Source organism: Ambystoma mexicanum, chromosome 4q, assembly GCF_040938575.1.
Source record: "Ambystoma mexicanum isolate Mex_15411 chromosome 4q, UKY_AmexF1_1, whole genome shotgun sequence".
Taxonomy (NCBI): domain Eukaryota; kingdom Metazoa; phylum Chordata; class Amphibia; order Caudata; family Ambystomatidae; genus Ambystoma; species Ambystoma mexicanum.
In genome coordinates this window covers 629,698,341-629,717,039 of record NC_090928.1, presented here as the reverse complement: position 1 = coordinate 629,717,039, position 18,699 = coordinate 629,698,341, and the positions used below count along the sequence as shown (strand labels likewise).

The following is an 18,699-nucleotide window of genomic DNA, read 5'->3' as shown; positions in this document are numbered from 1 at the left end:
AGTGGGTGAATGAACACGTGGAGGAGCAGAGAGGATGTAAACGGACTGATGAGAATATTGTAAAGGGATCTGTAATTCCATACTCTACAGTCCACCAACCACTATACAGATCCGAGGTTTTCATTCTCCAAGCGTGCAACAAAAGCTTAACACCATCAATCTGCCGTTTTGCTATGCATGGCTGCAGCAACGCCCGCACAAACAGAATGACATCACTTTTCTGCTACAATGACGCATATGTTCTCTAGGTTTACAATATTTACCATTGATAGCAAAGCCTGCTGAGGAGGCCCAGCTGTTTCCAGTTAGTCAGACCATAGGTAACTGTAATAAAGACAACTTAATAAAAAATAGCTTTTGTCCCCAACGTTTGCCACTGTACACCTGTGACCACAATTAACACCGCCCACCCAAAGCTCCGCCTCCATGAACCGCCCACCTAGGACCCTGTATCAGGTGCTGTCCACGGGGGCCCTCTGCCTTAAATCTGCCACTGGTCCACCCTCTCCGCCTATCAAACATTAAAATAACTAGGGTGGGGTGACTAATGTGTAAAACCATGCCTGACAGGTTTACCGGGTTTAAGGGAACATATGAAAATGTCTTGCATACGTACCATAACAGCACTTCGAAGGCTAGGATTGATAACGCCACTGTACCCGCAGTTGCACCGGACACATCCCCAATGTACATCAACACTACGGCAAAGTTCAGAAGAGTGGCTATCGTGGTCCATGTTGCATAAATCGCGATACCATTTTGAACCTATAATAAAGACATTTATGAAATTAAACATTGAATAACATGGAGTCAAAGAAGTTGTTGTTTTATGTTGTGGAGCTTAGTCACACAGGACCTATACATCACCTAATTGTCTTTAGGACATAAACAGACTTGTTAAAGTAGTGTCCTTAATTTTCTCTTTGTGCCCATACATATGTCATAAATGTATGACGGGTCTGTGCTGTGTGCACCCCAGTGACCCCCAGTTCAAAAGACAACCAGCAAGGAAAAGGTTAAATCATGCCAGCAATAGAGTTTTTTCTTTACTCCTGGATAGCACGCACAGGGAACACATGTTCCTCCCAGACACTCACTGCTGACTATAAGTGGAAGCCAGCAAAACTATTGCTACTGAAAGCCTATGGTAATTAATAAACACGGGCTATTCATTTGAACACAAGCTGCTATACATTAACATACATCCATATATGCTGCCTTCATTAACCGAGCCACAGAAATCATTTTGATAATATGACCATGTTATAAAGCTCTTGGCGCCAGTGCCAGACTGCTCCTGATACTGAGCATTGTAACATTAGGTGTTGTGCTATTACTACCTACTTTAGGTGTTCTCAATTTATTGACCTTTGAAGGATGAAGGTCTGAGTCAGCTTCCCAGGATTAGAGCCTTTGTTCAGCAGGCTAAACCCAGATTTCTGTCGATCTTACAGACCGCACGTATATTGGGTCTCTGTATTGGCATAACGCTTACAACCTCACTGTCCTGCCTCTTCTCCTTACCCTCACCACTGCCACAGAGGAGCCATTCATACAAACCCAAGGGTCATAGTATGGTATAACCAAACTACAGACTATGGAGATAAGAAAACTAACATATGGTGGTCCAAGATTTTTTGTGTAAGATCTTTTGCAAGACGAGAGGCTGGTTGGCTGCTCAAAAAAACACTTCTACAGTGAATAATAATCCCAGCTTCAACCTGGGCAAAACTGATTTCCTGGTTTACATTATGAGTCTGGCGATAATACAGCAATAATTGCACTCCAGCAGAATTACTGTTACTGCCGTGGTGTCTGGTGGAATCACTGCCATATTACAACTTGACAGGAGTGCGCACTCACCATTGGTGGTAATAGTATTGACCTCTGGCAGAATTACTGCCAAAAGTGAGTCCACAATCATAATTACGTCCAAATTTGGTGGAATTACCCTTACTGGCGTACATTTGGAACTAATTCTGCAGGCAATACCATTGGTGGAAATAGCATCATCGCCGGAATGGGAAGCAAGGTAGCGGCCATTCTGAAAAACTCAATCCACCCTGAATCCACCATTTCCTGTAGCCATCCAGACCCACAGCAGAGGGAACTCATGTCCCAAGACAAATCCAAAGGGAAGGTGCCTGATCCATGGCTGAGAAAGCAGAGGTCCAGTGAGGCCGAGTGGCAGGTCCTCATTGACGAGGTGGTGGCCCATGCCGAGGAGTGATATTGCGCCCGGCATCATAAAACATCGGGGTAAAGGAAGACAGCAATCTGGTCAGGCATCTGTGACAAGGTCACGGCTATGGGCACGGTCCTACGGGAGGGTGAGGACTGCAGGAAACAGTGATTGACCTGCCTTTCTGAAGGTCAGGGTCCACAGCCTCCTGTCCAAACACTGTCTGAAGACATTGGCTACAGGAGGCAGCACCGTGGACCCCCCTTGTCCTCATCCCATGGAAGGAGATGGCCAACTCCATCCTACACATGGGGGGGATCGTAGGACTTGGGAGTACTGAGGCCGGAGCCAGCAGTCAAAGTCAATCTGGCGAGTTTGAATGTTCCCCCCTTCCCTGACAATGCACTGGCCAAATGACCATCCTAAGCATGTGCCCCTCAGCATAGATGGGCCCACTGGACAGGGGAAGATAACACCACATTACCACGACATGGCAATGCTCCCAAAGGCAACGCCACCCAATGCGTATGCAAGCAGAGATGGGTTTAGGCATGGGCCATCCGGCAAGTCGGCTGGGGTGCTACATCAGCCCACCTGACATGCCAGATTGGAGGAGTCATACAAGGGCTCCCGCTTGTTGGTGTGGTAAAGGCTTCCTATTGCAATGGAAAGCACCCTGCTCCCGTGCTGGAGCGGGGAGGCAATCCTTTCAACAGAGCACCGCTGCCATACCAGCATGGGGCAGCCCTTGGAAGGTTAACCCAGCAGTGCTCAGTTGAAATGATTAACTCTCCGCTCCAGCATGGGAGCAGGGAGTTTTCTTTCCATTGCAACACAGACCGCAGCTACACCAGCATGGGTCTGCAAGGCTGCCCCACACTAGTGTGGCACAACAAGCTGACATTTTGTGACCTCCTAACATCCTCCCAACCTTGGCACCCACCTTTGGTGGGGGGGGGGTCTCATTTTTCCCCCGGTGCTTCCAGGGCTAAGGCCGGCCCGGTATGCAAGGGTAGGTGGGAAACTGTGCACATACCCATGCACAGCAGTATGAATGTGCATGTGAGCACATGCAACTATGTGAAACACCTGTGTGTGCTGTGAACAGCCAAGTACCAAAGTGGATGCCCAGCACAACCACATGTACAGGCCACATTGGCAGCACAAGAGGCAAAGAGTACATGCCAGTGGGGTCTAAACCCTCAGCAGACATTACCCCCACCTTGTTTTGGCCATGTGGATTGGCCTGCAATCGACCATACCCTTTAGACCACATGTGGAGGATGCCCCTCCACCATGTAACATGTGTGACCAGAAAGCACACATATGCATGATGACATGCCATTGTTCACCCAATAGATTCATAAGCGACTCAGGCTGGGCCTCCAGGGCAACGCCAACAGCCACTGCACCTGCATACCCAGCAATGGGAAGGGAAGGAGAAAGGGCAGGAGTGTGGCACCAGAGTCCAGCAGTGCCACACATGCCAGCGCGGCACTCGATGGCAGCGATGCCGACACATCTGCAGGTAATGCACCCCTGGCACCTGCAACCACCACCAAACATCTGGCAACTGTGGCCACGACAGGGGAGCCAGATGCTGACAGGTGCACAGAAGGATCTGCTCCCACACCCACCAAACTGGCCCATGACACCCACTCGTCACATGATTGGGACACCCAGCCACATGGTCAGCATGACCTGCATCAGGGGGTGACACAGATGGTAGTGTGGGTGGCAGGTCGTATGGTTCACCCTGCTTCAGCACCAGCCCTCCCCATAGCCCGCAACCCATAGTCCATGCATCACAGGATGACATGCCGAGGAGGCTGGATGTCATTGAGCAGGGCAAGGTGCACTTGGAAACCATGGTGGACACACAAATCCAATACGTGCAGACCATCCGAGATGTTGGGGATGGTGTTGTGGGGAGGGTGAGGTGGGTGGGGAGGGTGTTTGCACATTTCAAGATTAAATAATATTTCACTTGAAACAATTATAGGACATTCATTATTGTTTACATGCGTTTAATGCATAATGTGACCATATTTACAGAGGTAAGTAGCATGTGGATAAATGAGAGTTTAGGAATTTCTTTTGCACTGATGTGGGTGCTATATTTTATTGCCTGCAGAAGGATATACAGACCCTGGATTCAAATCTCCATTTTCTCCAGTGGCCACTCCAGTGGTTGTGAGACAGACACAGGTAACGCCTCCATCAGCTACGATTCCTAAAAAATTGGATATTGGGGAAAGTGGAAGGATAACTCCTTCAATGGTTAGGGCTGTAGAAAGGTTGAGAACGGAGAGCGGAAAAGGAATAACTTCCCCAACTGCTAGGTTAGCTGAGAGATTAATATGATATATGATAGGTTATTTATAACGCATTTAATACCCAGCGGTTTCTAAGCGCGGACCCGGGGCTCGAACCTGTGTTGCTCTGCGTAGTCTTCCTTCCAAGGCGAGCACGTTGCCCCTGAGCTATCCTCCCGAGATGAAAGGGTGGAGGAGCTAGCGAGAGTGACGGCCGGCAGCCAGAAGAGTAAATGAAGGGTTGCAAATGAGTGAGAACGGGGAGCTTATACCTTTTACCTCTAGGATAGAGGATAGGCTGTGAATGGTAGTAAACACACAAGAGTTGAACAAATTGGAAGAAGCGCTGAGGCTAGTGGAAGAAGTGGTAGTGCTGTTACGACAGCAGAGAAGTGAAGAGCATGAAGAATTGAATTGACAGGCAAAGGAAGTAGAGGCAGCAAGGTGGAGGCATGGACAAGTTCTTGTAAGGTTGGAAAAATCAGTTAGGTCAATGTGAACTTGGAGGACGGAGTCTTGCTATGGGTACAGGATTCGAGCAGGGAGAATGGGAGCCAGTACCCTACGGTAATGCTGAGTATGCTTCTGTGCTTGTAGAAAGTATCAAGGGAGGTGATAACAGGAGTCGAGGTGAAGGTGAAGTCGGATGTTGAGCAAGGAGAGCAGGATGTAGCAGCCCCACCTCCCCCTCCAGTAGCAGCAACAGAGAGCATGCCATGGAGTCTTAGGATGCGTCAAGGTACTTGCATGCCCACAATAAGTAGTTTGAGAGATGAGAGAGATGGGGAAGCCCCAGTAAAAGCGATTGTAACTAAATATCCATTGCTCCAGGAGGGTCAGGGAAGGGCGTATTATGTCCCATGGACATGGACCGAAATGAATTGATGAAGACACTCCCTTCGCTCACTGCAGGAGTGGGAAGTGGATTTATGCATTTGAAAAACACACTGCCGGTGTCATGTTGGCCATAGGGGATATGAAAAGCTTATTGTGGCTCTAATAGGGGAATGGTCAGACAAGCTTTGGAGGTGAGCGGGATAGCCAGGAGTTCAGTTGGATACAAATACCCACAATGGAGCAGCATTTAATAATGATAGGGTGCCGGTATGGGGGGCCCTGAGCATTATGTATCCCGATGTGCCCAATATAAATTCTATTCTGGCCAAAACAATGAAGTCAGATGATTATCCTGCTACACACATTCAGTTATTTCAGGAGATGTGGAGGGCAGAGACAGGAGAAGCGTGTGATAAGAACTGGGATATGTTTTACCACATGCTAAAGAAGGGACTTCCTAAGGAAGTCCAGCACGATTTAGATAAAGTAGTAGGAATGGAGGCCAAGAGTTGGCTGGAAATTCAGGCACAAGATGTGCATTTTTGTAAAAAGGAGGCAAGAGAAGGAAAAGGAGAGTTTAGAACAGGCATAAAAGGCAGAGGCCAAGCTTGTTCAGATAGAGAAAATCTGTTTGGAAGGAGATGTGATTACCAGCTCCATGGAGGGACGACAGATACATACTGAATCAGGTGTGACACAAGGTTGGATGGATGGGGTTGCTCCCGGTCCAAGGCAAATGAGACGGTTTCTGAGGGGTAGGGGAGGATTTTCACAGGGAAAAGGTTCATTTGGAGGGTTCAGAGGAATGTGCCCCCCGGTTTTTTGGGCCAATGGGAAATAACTGTGGAGGGTTGTATGGAGTTCAGTGTTGGTCATGTGGATGGATGAGACACGTGGCATGAGATTGCCAGAGCAGGCCACAGTATTTTAACGAAGGAGGTCAGCAAATGTAATCAGCAAATGTAATCCCCAACCACGGCATATGGCCCAGGCTCTGTGCAAGCTAAGCAGGCACAGGTTGAACAGAACCCAGCGACTGGGACTGCACAGACCTATGTGATTCATCTGACCATGCCAGCACAGGCACCAGTATAGACACTGAAGAAAAATCCTTTAACACAAGAAACGGTCACTCATTACACTGGAGCAAGTGTTTTTGGTGAGAATCCTTTCTCGCTCCCCGGTGCTAATATGTACCAAGATTAGGACAGCCCACATGGATCTCTGATGTGTCCAGTCCTGTCCGTTGCCACCAGTCTTGAAAAGGAACCCCGGATAGGTGCTCAGGTAGGTGAAAAAACATTTTCATTTATGGTCGATACAGGGGCTCCAAAATCTTGCATAGAGAAAGGTGAGTTCCCCTTGTCAAGCAAAACGATGGACACACAGGGATTCTCTGGGACTATCCTGTCGGTTCCTTACACTGAAGATATACATATTAAGGTAGGTACCCAAAACGTATCTGCTCTTTTGTTGTATTGCACAGATACCCCAGTGAATCTCTTGGGTAACCCCAGTCGACGCCACATGTCAATTGCTTTCACAGAGGAAGGTATAGTATGTCCGGCTTCAGGTTTGTATCCAGTAAGAGAAACTGTGCGTTTTCATGTATACTGTAGGGACAGCGCGATAAAGGGGCGTACCTGTACATTCGACTTTGATCTTTATGGGGTAATGGTTTTTTGAGTTGGGTTCTGGTAATCAGAGGTCATACAGGCACCATTGTTATGATTCTCCTAGAAGCAGTAGCTATCAAGAAGAACAGGGTGGTTCTCTCAGGCACCGATGAGGAAGGCAGAGAGTTGTGCACAGTTTTGTGCAACGATCCAACATTATCGCTAATTTGAGCAATTGATCAAAGACACCGAAGACACAGGAGAAATGGTTTTTGAGATTGGGGTTCCAGATAACGATAAAGCAAAGGGAAGTACCACAGACCATGCTCATCATTAAAAATACATTGCCACGTTGGAAGGAGGATTTGGAAAAAGTGCCAAACCATTTATGGACCACAATCCTCACAATGTGGGGCTGTTAAAGAGTGTTGGAGCGGTATGGATAAAATTGAAACCTAGTGCGATATTACAGAGGATTAAGCAGTACCTCATGTCTAGAGAGGCAGACAAAGGGATTTATGAGACCATTAGGGTGTTGCTGAAGCAAGGCATAATACAACCTTCTGTGTTCCCATGTAACACGGCCATCTACCCTTTTGGAGGATGGTCCAGAATTTGCACCCCTTTAATAATATTGTTGAGGTGGAATTCATGGCGGTACTGATTTCTGTTACCATTCTCTGTAATATCCCTACTGGGTCGACACGCTTCATGGTAATTGATTTAAAGAATGTATTTTTGCAGTCCCCTTACACCAATATTCTCAGTACTATGCAGCTTTTACGTATTCCGGTCAGAGATTCGAGCACACAAGGTTGCCCCAGGGCTACCGTGAATCTCTGATTGCTTTCAACAGGGTGGTTCAAATGGATATTGGGAATGCACATGTGACCAGTACAGTAATACAGTATGTGGACGATTAGGTTGTATTTTGCACTTCACAAGAGCAGTGTCGAGGAGATTCAGTAATGTTCCTCGCCCTGCTTGCGGAGAAGGGGTACAAAGTGGCTGAAGAAAAATTGCAGTACTGTCAGACAGAGGTAGTATATTTGAGGCAAGTGATATCACAGCATGAAGTAAGGTAATACCAGAGAGAGCCAATTCAGTTCAAAATACGCCTCAACCAGTCACAGTAAGGCAAATGCAGCAGTTTCTGTACTCTGTAACTATTGTAGATCTTGGACCTTTGACTACTCTAGTTACGTGAGACCCTTACTGCAGGATTTAAGGAAGCGCAGAAGGTGAAGGGTCTGATAGAATGGTCTGAAAAAAAGGTAACGTACTTTCGGGAACTCAAGGCTGCGATCAGCAATGCTCCGGTATTGGCCCAGCAAACATTGCAAGTCCATAAACCTTTAGCATACTATAGTGGACTCTTAAACTCAGTGATGCATCCACAGCTCCCTTGTGAACAAGCTTTAGCAGCAGCAGCTTTTGCAATTCAAAAGTCCTCAACCATTACTATGGGTGGCCCAGTGACATTGCACGTGGAGCATGGGATCTTTGCGACAAATAGCAGCAGAGCTCCAGGAGGAATGGTTCATATCAAAGCTCCAGAAACAGGTAAATAGATTTGTAGGACACTGCTTAGTTTGTAGGGAATTCAATCCTGAAAACACCATGAGGTCAGTAAGGGGAGTTTTGACAAGGCCCTCTGGGCCATTTCAGGATCTCCTTATTGATTTTGGCAATACGATTATAAAATGTAATCACTACCAGTACCTTTTAGTCATAGTTTGCCCATTTTCCTGATGGCTTGAGGTTGGTCGCTGTGTACATCCTGATGCTAAGTCTGCAGCTACATTCCTTGTGAGGGAGGTATTCCCATGATGGGGAATTTGTGAGGTCCTAAAGTATGACAATGGAACCCACTTTTATAATGTCTTGTTCTCAGAAATCCCTTCGCTCTTGGAAATCAAGCACATGTTGTGTACAGCTTACCACCAGGCCCACAGGCTTGTAGAGTGGTTAAATGGTATTCTCAAGGTCCGGTTGTCCATAATGTGTAGTGATTTCAATAAAGGTTGGTCATTTTGTTTGCTATTGGTTTTGTTTTATTTGTGGAATCAGCCAAGGAAAGATCACCACCTCAGCCCTCACGAGATCGTGACAGGACATATGTTATACACACCGCCCTCACCTACATGCACAGCATCAGATGCAAATAAGTCAGCAGAGGTCCTGGGTGAGGAGTTTAGGGAGTACTTTAGCGCCTTAACCAAAATTGTCATAATTATATCTTCACCGGTTGTGACTTCTTACCAACAACCTATAGGAGGAAGCAGCAAAGTATCAGATAATGTGCAGAAGTGACCATTGCTCCCAGGGACCTGATCTTCATTCATACCTTTGTGCGACGCTGGAATGAGTGGCGTTTCTATGCGCCCTACTGCGTGATTGTCACAACTCCAACTGCTGTGAAGGTGGGGGGTAGCAAGAGCTGGGTCCATATCAGCGACGTACGAAGGGATACGGGCACCCCTTCACCTGCACAGGAACAGGAGTAGGCTCAAAGTTAAGTATGGCCAAAGGATTTGCAGTTCACTCTAGTGGAAAAGAGGGGAGCAAATGAAAACCATTAATTGTTATTTTTTTTTCTCAAGAAACGAAGAAAACTTTGGATTTATTATGTATATTAGAATGAATTTCTCTTGTCATCATGTTCACAGATGGCAAATAGTATGGATGTGAATGGTTTAAATGTATCTAGCATCAAAGAATTTGAGGACATATTATTGAGGTGACAAATGAATATTGACGCTGATTTTCTGAGCACCAAGGACAATGTAAATTTAGACCAAATAGTAGATGCACATGGTTTTGCAGCAGATAATGTATTGTATAGCCATCTGAGGAGAGTTTGGAGAGAGAGAGCGGTAGGATTTGGCTAGATCTGCTCTCTCATCCCCGATGCTTCTGGTGTCTCTATGGTGTGTATCCCAGGTAAAACAGAGCTAATAAAGGCACTGTGTCTAGTGCACCTAGCTTTGTGCAGGGTCTGAGGGCAGTTTCAAGGGCAATCAGTCACAGCATCTATTTTATCTGTTGATGAAGAATGTTCTGCTACAGATCGTGAAGAGGAGAAGAAAGTTTGGTGATCGCAAAGAGTCCAGTTGAGTTTAAAAGGGGCTATTATCATCAATAACCGAAGGGAGCAAGTGTCACGCACTGCTGCTTGCCTGCTGGGTCCTGGAGACTGTACGTGTGGTGGTGCAGTTGGGCGCATCCTCGACTTAGGTGTCCCAGTGGGCCGCAGGGGGCACCACACTTGCCTCAGGTGCTTTCTGAATTACGGAAGCAACGTACCTATGTCATGGTGCAGCGTTCTAGTTGCAGGGGTTCAGGTGATAGTGTACCATGCCAATGGCGTTCGGTTACCATGGCAACAACCAACCATGGGCTTGCTCTGCATTTACATAAAAAGCAGACGCGGCCGTTCCTCGGCACATCTTAATGCTCCTTGTTTTGTAACTGTCAGTCTTATTCCTTGACCAGCGCTTCCACGTTTCCTTGTTCCAGCTTGGTGACTGCCTTTGCCCTCCTGTGGGGAACTTCCTTCCTGAAGTCTTGCTGTACCCCTTGGGGCCTCTCTCTCTTTCATGCTCCAGACCCTGCTCTTCCTTGTCCCAGTACTTGTCTCCCTTAGAGTCTGGGTCCTTATTCTGTGTTTTTTCCTTCTATACTTTTGTGGCCTAAGGGTTGTCTACTTTTTGGCACCCTTTTTCTGTTGCTCAACCCAACTCCCGGCCCAGTGGTTTTCACTGCCTTCACTCCACATTTATACCAGGAGGTGAGCCTGTGGCATGGGGAACTGGATCCTCTACCTGCACTGACCCCAAAGCAACCTGGACTTCGTCAAGCCAGTATCTCTGAGAAGAGCGAACTGATACAGCGCCCCCGCAGTAAAGCTGTTGGAAAACAATGACCCATTGGGGTATATGACAGATTAAAACGCCAAGAGTCCAAACAGGACATGGAGGCATTGCAGGAATTGCGTGATGAAATGCAGGCATTACGCCTAGAAGTTGCATCCCTAAAACACAAGAATGTTACTTTGAGAGCAGCTTTGTCACATGATGTTGCAGCCATCGCCTCTGAACATGCTGTCGCTCACACAACAACCTTCAAATTCGATGGGGATCCAAGACAACTGTCTGAATTCAGGAATCATTGTAAGATTCAATTACTGTTTCACCGAACCCATTTTGTTCATGAGAAGGCAAAAATAGGGTACATATTGAGTAACCTAGTTGGCGATGCATTGGCATGGGCAGTGCTCTACGTCGCCATGAATAGTCTCATACTGAATGACTTCCAGGAAGTTGAAAAAGCGTTCCTGGAGACTTTTCAATCACCTAATCTGGAATCCCAAGCTCATAACCAATCGGTGGACATAAAACAAATTTCCCAAGACACAATCCTATACATCAGCTGTTTTTGCCAGTTGGGTGCAGATGCTCAGTTGCCCGAAGGAACTCAGCGGACCTTGCTTAAACGCGGTTTGCGGGAGGAATTGAAAGATAAGCTTGTCCATTATGTAGAACCCCAAGATCTCCATGCCTTTTTCTGTGCTGCGCAATATCTCACCCGTGGTTTACAAATGGATGCTATGCGCGACATGCCGTGTACATCCTGTTTTTCATATTTCCCTGTTGAAACCGTTTGTGCCTGATCTCTATGGACGTCTACTTGCCCGACTGGCCACGTTGGACATAGATGATCACCCAGAGTTTGAGGTCTGCTCTATCTGTGACTCACATTTCCGCTGTTGTTTGTATGATCTGATCGACTGGGAAGGATATGCACCTTCGAATCGCACTTGGGAACATGCCTCAAAAGTCCATGGACCACAGTTGGTGCCCCAGGGGTCTAACCTCTGTCCTTGGCTGTTCAACCAATACCTGGCACTTCTTGCCTACCGCATTGCCACTCTTTGCCCCAACATTCAGTGCTATGCGGATGACACCCAGCTCATTTTCAGGCTACCTTCACCCACCCCCTCTCCTTCCATCATCTCTGACTGTCTTTCTGCTATCCAGGAGTGGTGTGCCGCCAATGATCTCTGCCTTAATGCCAGCAAGACTAAGATTCTCCTTATTGGCACACCCGCTCCCTCCTTTCCTGTCACTCTGTCCGGCCTCTCTTGGCCCTCTTCCTGCTCCCACCTGCAAGACTAAAAACCTTGGGTCATCTTCAACTCCACACTCCCCTTCTCCTCACATCTCTGACGTCTCTAATAAGTCACACTACCAGCTGCACCTCCTCAGAGGTATTATTCCTTTCCTCTCCTTCCCCCAGAAGTTCACTGTCTCCAGAGCTCTGGTTCTCTCTAGGCTGGACTATTGCAACAGCTTATTTCTAAATCTGCCTGCTTCTACTCTCTGCCCTCTGCAACTCATCCAGAACAGGACTGCAAGACTTGTCCTTGGCCTCAAGCCCAGGGATCGTATCTCTCCAGGACTGAAATCTCTGCACTGGCTACCCATGGCGGAGAGGATCAAGTACAACACCCTCTGCATTGTCCACAAGGCCTTCTGGGGCCTGGGGCCTCAATACCTTCAACTCTCTCTTCCTAAATATCTTCCTTATCAAGCTCTTCGCTCATCCGCCTCCAACTCCCTCAGGGTCAGTCGCTTCTCCAAGTAACGAGTTGGTGGTAGATCTCTTTCTTCGGCTGGGGCTTCCCTCTGGAGCAGCCTCCCTGCCTCCCTGAAACTTGAGGAGAACCATTTCCGGTTCCGAAAGCACGTCAAAACCTTCCTCTTTGCTCCTGCTTTCTCTCCGCCTCTCCCCTGCTGAACTCCTGACTATAACATACTGCACTGGTTACCTGGCCACCTTCTGACCTCGGGCCCAGATACCCTCCCCCACCAGCTGCACACCTGCACTGCCTACCCGGCTACCCCCTCACTTGGGGACTGTTTTCTGTATCCCTACAGTCCCCCACCAGCACTTTACACCTGATGTCTGCACTTGCCATCAGCTGGTCGTACGCTTGACTTATTGCTTTTATTTATTCTATCTATCCCATATACTGCACTGTCCCCTCCCCCTACCCCCGCACTTTTCTCCTTCCCCCTGCCCCTGCACTATCTGAATGGCACCTGGCTTAGTAAGATCGTTGTCGGTCTTCCCTCTGTTCCCCCTCCCTTGCCTCGTCGCGCCTTGAAACACTTGTGTATAGGCATGCTATAAAGGCCATATCATATCATGTCATATCATATCATCAGCACCCCTGGAAGCCTGCCATCCGTTTGCCCTTGGGGGAGGGGCAGAGTGTCATGCGCCACCTGCTGGGTCCTGGAGAATGTACCCGCGGCTTTGGTGTCCTGGTGGGACGTGGGAAGCACTGCACTTGCCTCAGGCACTTCCAGGATTAGGGAAGTAACGCACCTAAGTCATGGTGCAGCCTCCTGGTTGAGGGAGTCAGGTGACAGTGCATCATGCCAAAGGCATTCGGTCACCATGGAAATGGCCAATGCTGGGCTTGCTCTGCACTCGTTATAAAAAGGCAGATGTGGCCGTTCCTCTGCGCGTCTCAACGCTCCTTGTTTTGTCAGCATCAGTCTTGTTCCTTGACCAGCACTTCCACGTTTCCTTGTTCACGGTTGGTTTCTACCTTTGCCCTCCTCTGGGGAACCTCTTTCCTGCAGCCTTGCTCTACTCCTTGGAGCCTTTCTCTCTTTCTTGCTCCAGACCCTGCTCTTCTTCGTCCCAGTACTTGTCTCCTTTAGATTCTGGGTTTCCTCAGTCTATACTTTTGTGGCCCAAGGGTTGTCTACCTTTTGGCTCCCTTTTGCTGTTGCTCCATTTACTTGCCGGGCCAGTGATTTTCAATGCCTTCCCACCAAGTTAATACCAGGAGGTGAGCTTGTTGGGTGGGGGAACTTACCCCAACCTTGCCTGAGTTTACCAACTGCTTGGGATGGAAGCGGGCTGGATCCTCTACCTGCACTTCCCCAAAGCAACCTGAGCCTTCGGTGAGCCAGTACCTCCAAGAAGAGCGAACAGATACTGCACCCCTGCAGTCAAGCCATCAGAAAACAACAAACTAATGACCAGGTATTTGACAACAAGGGGTGAAGAGTTGCAGAGCTGGAGGGATGATGGGATTCGCAGAAGTGGTGGCATGTGTAAACCAAGAATATGGAAATGTGTGGCAGAAATATTTAAAGTATCTGACATGGCTCAAGGAGCCAGAAAACCCTGTTAAGATACAGACACTTACCCATTTTGCTCTATGTTTTAAGGGCAATGGCACAGTGCCTGTTGGCACAAATGGGAACTACAGCTATATGCTTTCGCATCACTGATCTGGCTGGAGGTACAGCTGCACCTCGACATTTTTTGGACTTGTGGCGAGTCCGCCTACAAAAGGTTACCTCCAGCCTGGCGATGTTTGTGCAGTTTCACCATGTTGTATATGCCTGTCCATTAATATTCCTGAGGAACGTTTAATCCTCACCCACATGATGCTCATAGCCACATCTGTGCACCCTTTTTTCCCTGTGCCCCTTGTGTCTCCTGGATCACACATGGTCACCCCAATCACTCTGCCCCTCATCACAAGTTGAGCGGTATCCCAGCTGTAATACCACCCAACTGTAATACCGCCGGATCACGGGTTGGGCAATAATGGTAATTCCCCATTCCCCATTGGGTCCAATGGGGAATTCTTGGTGCTAATACTGCACGCTAATACAGCTGGTGGTAATACAGGGTGCTAAATGGGATTTTCACATCCAGAAAAAAGCTGGTGGTAAAAATAGCCCATTTAGCACCCAACTCGTGATAGGGCCAGCCCTTAAATGCAGCTGTAATACCGTTACTACCGCATTTAAGGGTTACTGCCCAACTCGTGATGAGGCCCTCTGTCTGATCATGGAAAGGAGGGACTATTTCAAAGGGCCAAGCAGGCAAACTACCTTCCGGCGGCATCTTCAAAAGCTTTGATGGACATCCTAGAACAGTATTGGTTGTTAAGTCATACAGAAACATTATTTTCTTCCCTGCTGGCACCTAGCGTCCAAGCAGCAGCAAACACAAAGTGGCTCCAGGTGACCCAGTACAGACTCCTGCTATTGGTGAATTTCTCCGAATCAGCTTTCATTGCAAACAAGGAAGAACTGCGGGGCCTGAGGCTCATACCCTTGCAGAAGAGGTATATCCTGGACTTCCTAACAGCTAAGGAGGGAGGGGTCTGTCAGAAGATAGTGAGCACTTGCTGCATGTTTGTGCCTCCAAATGATTCAGAAAATTGGACTCAGACTATTGTCGCTCTGCACAAGCTTAAGGTGGTCATGGAGAACGAGGCAGGAATCACAAATGACCCTTGGCTGAACTCTCTTCTTTTCTTGTGTGCCATCTTGGATGAGTATAGCCGTCAACTTTTTCATGTCCATTTTTGTCTTTTCCCTTGTTTTCTTTTGTTCTTGTCAAATGCTGTTACGATTTCGTTCTGTCCAGGTGCCAAAGGCAGCTGCCATGATGACTGTGACCCTGTCCAAAACTAGAACCACTACCATTTCATATCACATGGGTACTCAGACTGAAGCCATCTTGTGGCCTCCATCAAGTTGGGATGATTGTCTGGAGCAGCGGGTAGATTGTGGAAATGGTGGGGGGACGAGTTGGGGTTGTTCAGCAGAGGAGTATGCCCATATTAGTGCCAATGTGAGAGATGATTGTAGGATTTTTTCCCAAGAAGATGTTTTTAAAGAACCAGAGTTTGGTTTATTAGTTAAAGTATTTGTTTGATTTATTTATGTATTGTTTGCTTATTAGGTGCTTATACAGGAAGTAAATACAGTTTCAAAGTTCCCACAGGGCAACAGGGAAACTAAAGGGGGAATGTTGGTCAGAAAAGGTCTGTGCACGCCATATTTGTGACTGGGGGAGCAGCGCAGTTGGCGCAATGTTGCAATTTTATATGCATCTAGCGTAGTTAAGGAGACTGGAATATGTGTTACTTTAAGTGTTACTGTGTATTCAAATTGATACATTTAAGATTTGCACTCATGCAGCAAGATAAAATGTCTAAATCATCAATAAAATATAAATACAATCTGGGTATGGTGTGTCACGAAGTGCCTGGAAGCTGGGCAACGTGGAGCTTCACAATGCGCATGCGAGAAAGGAGATTTGTTATGAAGAAACCACTGTAAAGAGGACACAGTAGTTTTAAACATGCATGCACACTAATATACATACATGGGGACTTTACAAATCTATATTCAGTGTGTTCTTTTCATAAATTGGTTAAGCTCTGCAGTCAGGGGTTGCAAGGTGAATTCTGAGTCAATGGGAAAAACAGTTTTTGCAGGGTTTGAAGGCCGAAGGAAAGGTAATGATTAGCCGTGACATTAAGCAGGTGGTCAGCCAACAGACCGGGCTGGGGTTTTTATGGCTTGGCAGTCTTACGGAAGGAAGATGCAATCTTTTAAGCGCACGGGAACTTGTTATTTATTTTTCAGGGGGATCCGGCCAGTTGCTTTTTGACCAGCAATAACCCTGGAGTGAAGGATGCCTGAGGCCAGAGTGACTGCTACTTCATGGGTTCTGATTGTTTTCTCAGGATGTGACCACAGGCCATGAGTGTTGAATTGGTAGTCGTTTAGATTAGAGTCTTCCAAAGATGCCAGCAAGTCGGGGTGAGTGAGATGGTTATCGCCAGTTTAAAGGGAACCTTTTTATTCTCCCCCTCCTCAAATTGCTTGAACTGCTCTTGCAAACCATGTGCAATTTACATCCAGGGTTAGGAGGTCTCAGGCTAGCTGGGCCTCGTAATGAATTATGTGTGTATGTGAATGTGAAACTATGTGATGATGTCATGACACACCAAGAACAAATCCTGACAACATCCCACAAGCATAGAGGGAAAGGAACAGAAAATGTTACACAGAGTAGAAAAAAACTCAAATTGGATATCGATTTTGAACAGTATAGTCCATCTTTTGAACAGTATAGTCCATCTATCGGTGAATGGCACCGGAATGAATCCTGCAGACAGTGGACGAGAACGACGAGGGATGGGGGAGCTCTGAATGTAAATGTTTTCCATTTTTGCACACATTTTTGTGATTTCCTTCATTAACCTAGTTGACTTATCTCGTATATCTTCAGTTTCGTTGGATCATTGATCAGGCTGGAGAGTTTTTTAAAAAATATTATATATTTTAACTCCTACCTCCTGCCTGGGGCACTACCGTTGAAGAAGCAGAAGTTAGAGAGAAGGTCTGTAGAAGAGCACAATACTGCCTATTGCCACTGATTCCATCCGTGGATTGGAGCCCTGCCCACCTACACTTGATTGGATGATAAGGGGTCATGTGACCTGGTCACATGGAAATTTAGAGAAAAAGCTGAGTGCATAGAGAGTCCTGCTCAGGTGTCTATTTAAGGGCGGCTTTTGAAGGGAGAATTTAAGCCACCTGTTTTAGCCAGGTTGAGGCTACACAAGCAGATACTTTATTTTAGCTACAGTGGTGTTAAAATGCCTTTTAATAATGTGGTGTGACCACATGCACATGGAATTCTGGTACTGTGCAGAGAGCAAAAGATTTAGGGAGAAGGTTAATTATAGTAATTGTATCTACAGTGAAACACTTCCATGATAAGGATGTAGCTTTTTTAAACTGAAACATGGATTTCGTCGTCTTCATCCTGTGATCTCGATGAAAGATTTTTTGGACTGCAATGTGGAAGGATCTGGTAGGGAAACCACTTTGAGGCAGCTTTAGGGGCTGGTTGATGCTGAGTGAGTAGCTACACAATGATTGTAATCTGTTTTTGGCCTGCTTTATGTACTCTATTGGAGTGGTGTGAGTGTTTTTTCAATCGTTTTGAGTGAGCACTGTGGGGTTGTCTGGTGTTTTTGTGGCTTCTGGCCCTGTTTTTCTGTGCTGGCCTGCATCCAGAGGGTGTAGTGCTTTGTTTGTGTCTGGCCTTTTCCCAGTCCTGCCCTCACCCTCCCGCCTCCCAACCCTCCTACCTCCCCTGATTGGTACGTCCACCTGGTCATGACTGACCTTCCCAGGGCAGCCTTCTGCCCGGCAACCACTGTGGCTAAGGGCCCCATGGCAAAGGGCAGCTCCCACAGAGGCGGCTCCAGATTGTGTCTGCAGGTGTCAGCAGGGGAAGCTAGTGGCCAGCCACAACCGACAACCAGCAGCAACTCCCAAAATAAGTGTGGCACGGGTGGGGAGTAGAGCAATCACTCTACTCTAGGAAGCCCTGCCACTCTACATTACCTTACATCAAAACATAGAACATAGAGTTGTGAACATTAGCCTGTGTGACATCTACATAGAATTGTGGTTTTGTTAGAAAGTATCACACCTAGATAGAACTGTGAAGGTTTGCCTATGCCGCATCCAGATAGGATTGTGAATGTTAAGTAAATGCCACACTTGGATGGAATTGAAAACGTTAGCAATTGCCACACTTAGATGGAACTGTGAACCATGCCAATGCCGCACGTGGATGGAATTGCGAACGTTAGCAATTGCCACACTTGGATAGAATTGTGAATGTTAAGTAAATGCCACACTTGGATAGAATAGCGCCACACTTAGATGGAACTGTGAACCATGGCAATGCTGCACTTAGATGGAATTGTGAATGATAAGTAAATGCCACACTTGGATAGAATTGTGAATGTTAGCAAATGCACACTTGGATAGAATTGTGAACATTAGCAATTGCCTCACTTAGATGGAAATTGTGAATGTTAAGTAGATGCCACACTTAG

At 47.0% G+C, this 18,699-nt stretch overlaps 1 protein-coding gene across 1 annotated transcript in view; it reads right to left on the bottom strand.

The window, feature by feature from the left end:
• The window catches only part of LOC138467883 (uncharacterized), a 232,962-nt gene that overhangs the window by 99,494 nt on the left and 114,769 nt on the right, over positions 1–18,699 (bottom strand). The window contains exon 6 of the mRNA XM_069608181.1: positions 617–765. Within this exon, the coding sequence (XP_069464282.1) occupies positions 617–765 (149 nt within the window). The remainder of the gene's footprint in view (positions 1–616; positions 766–18,699) is intronic.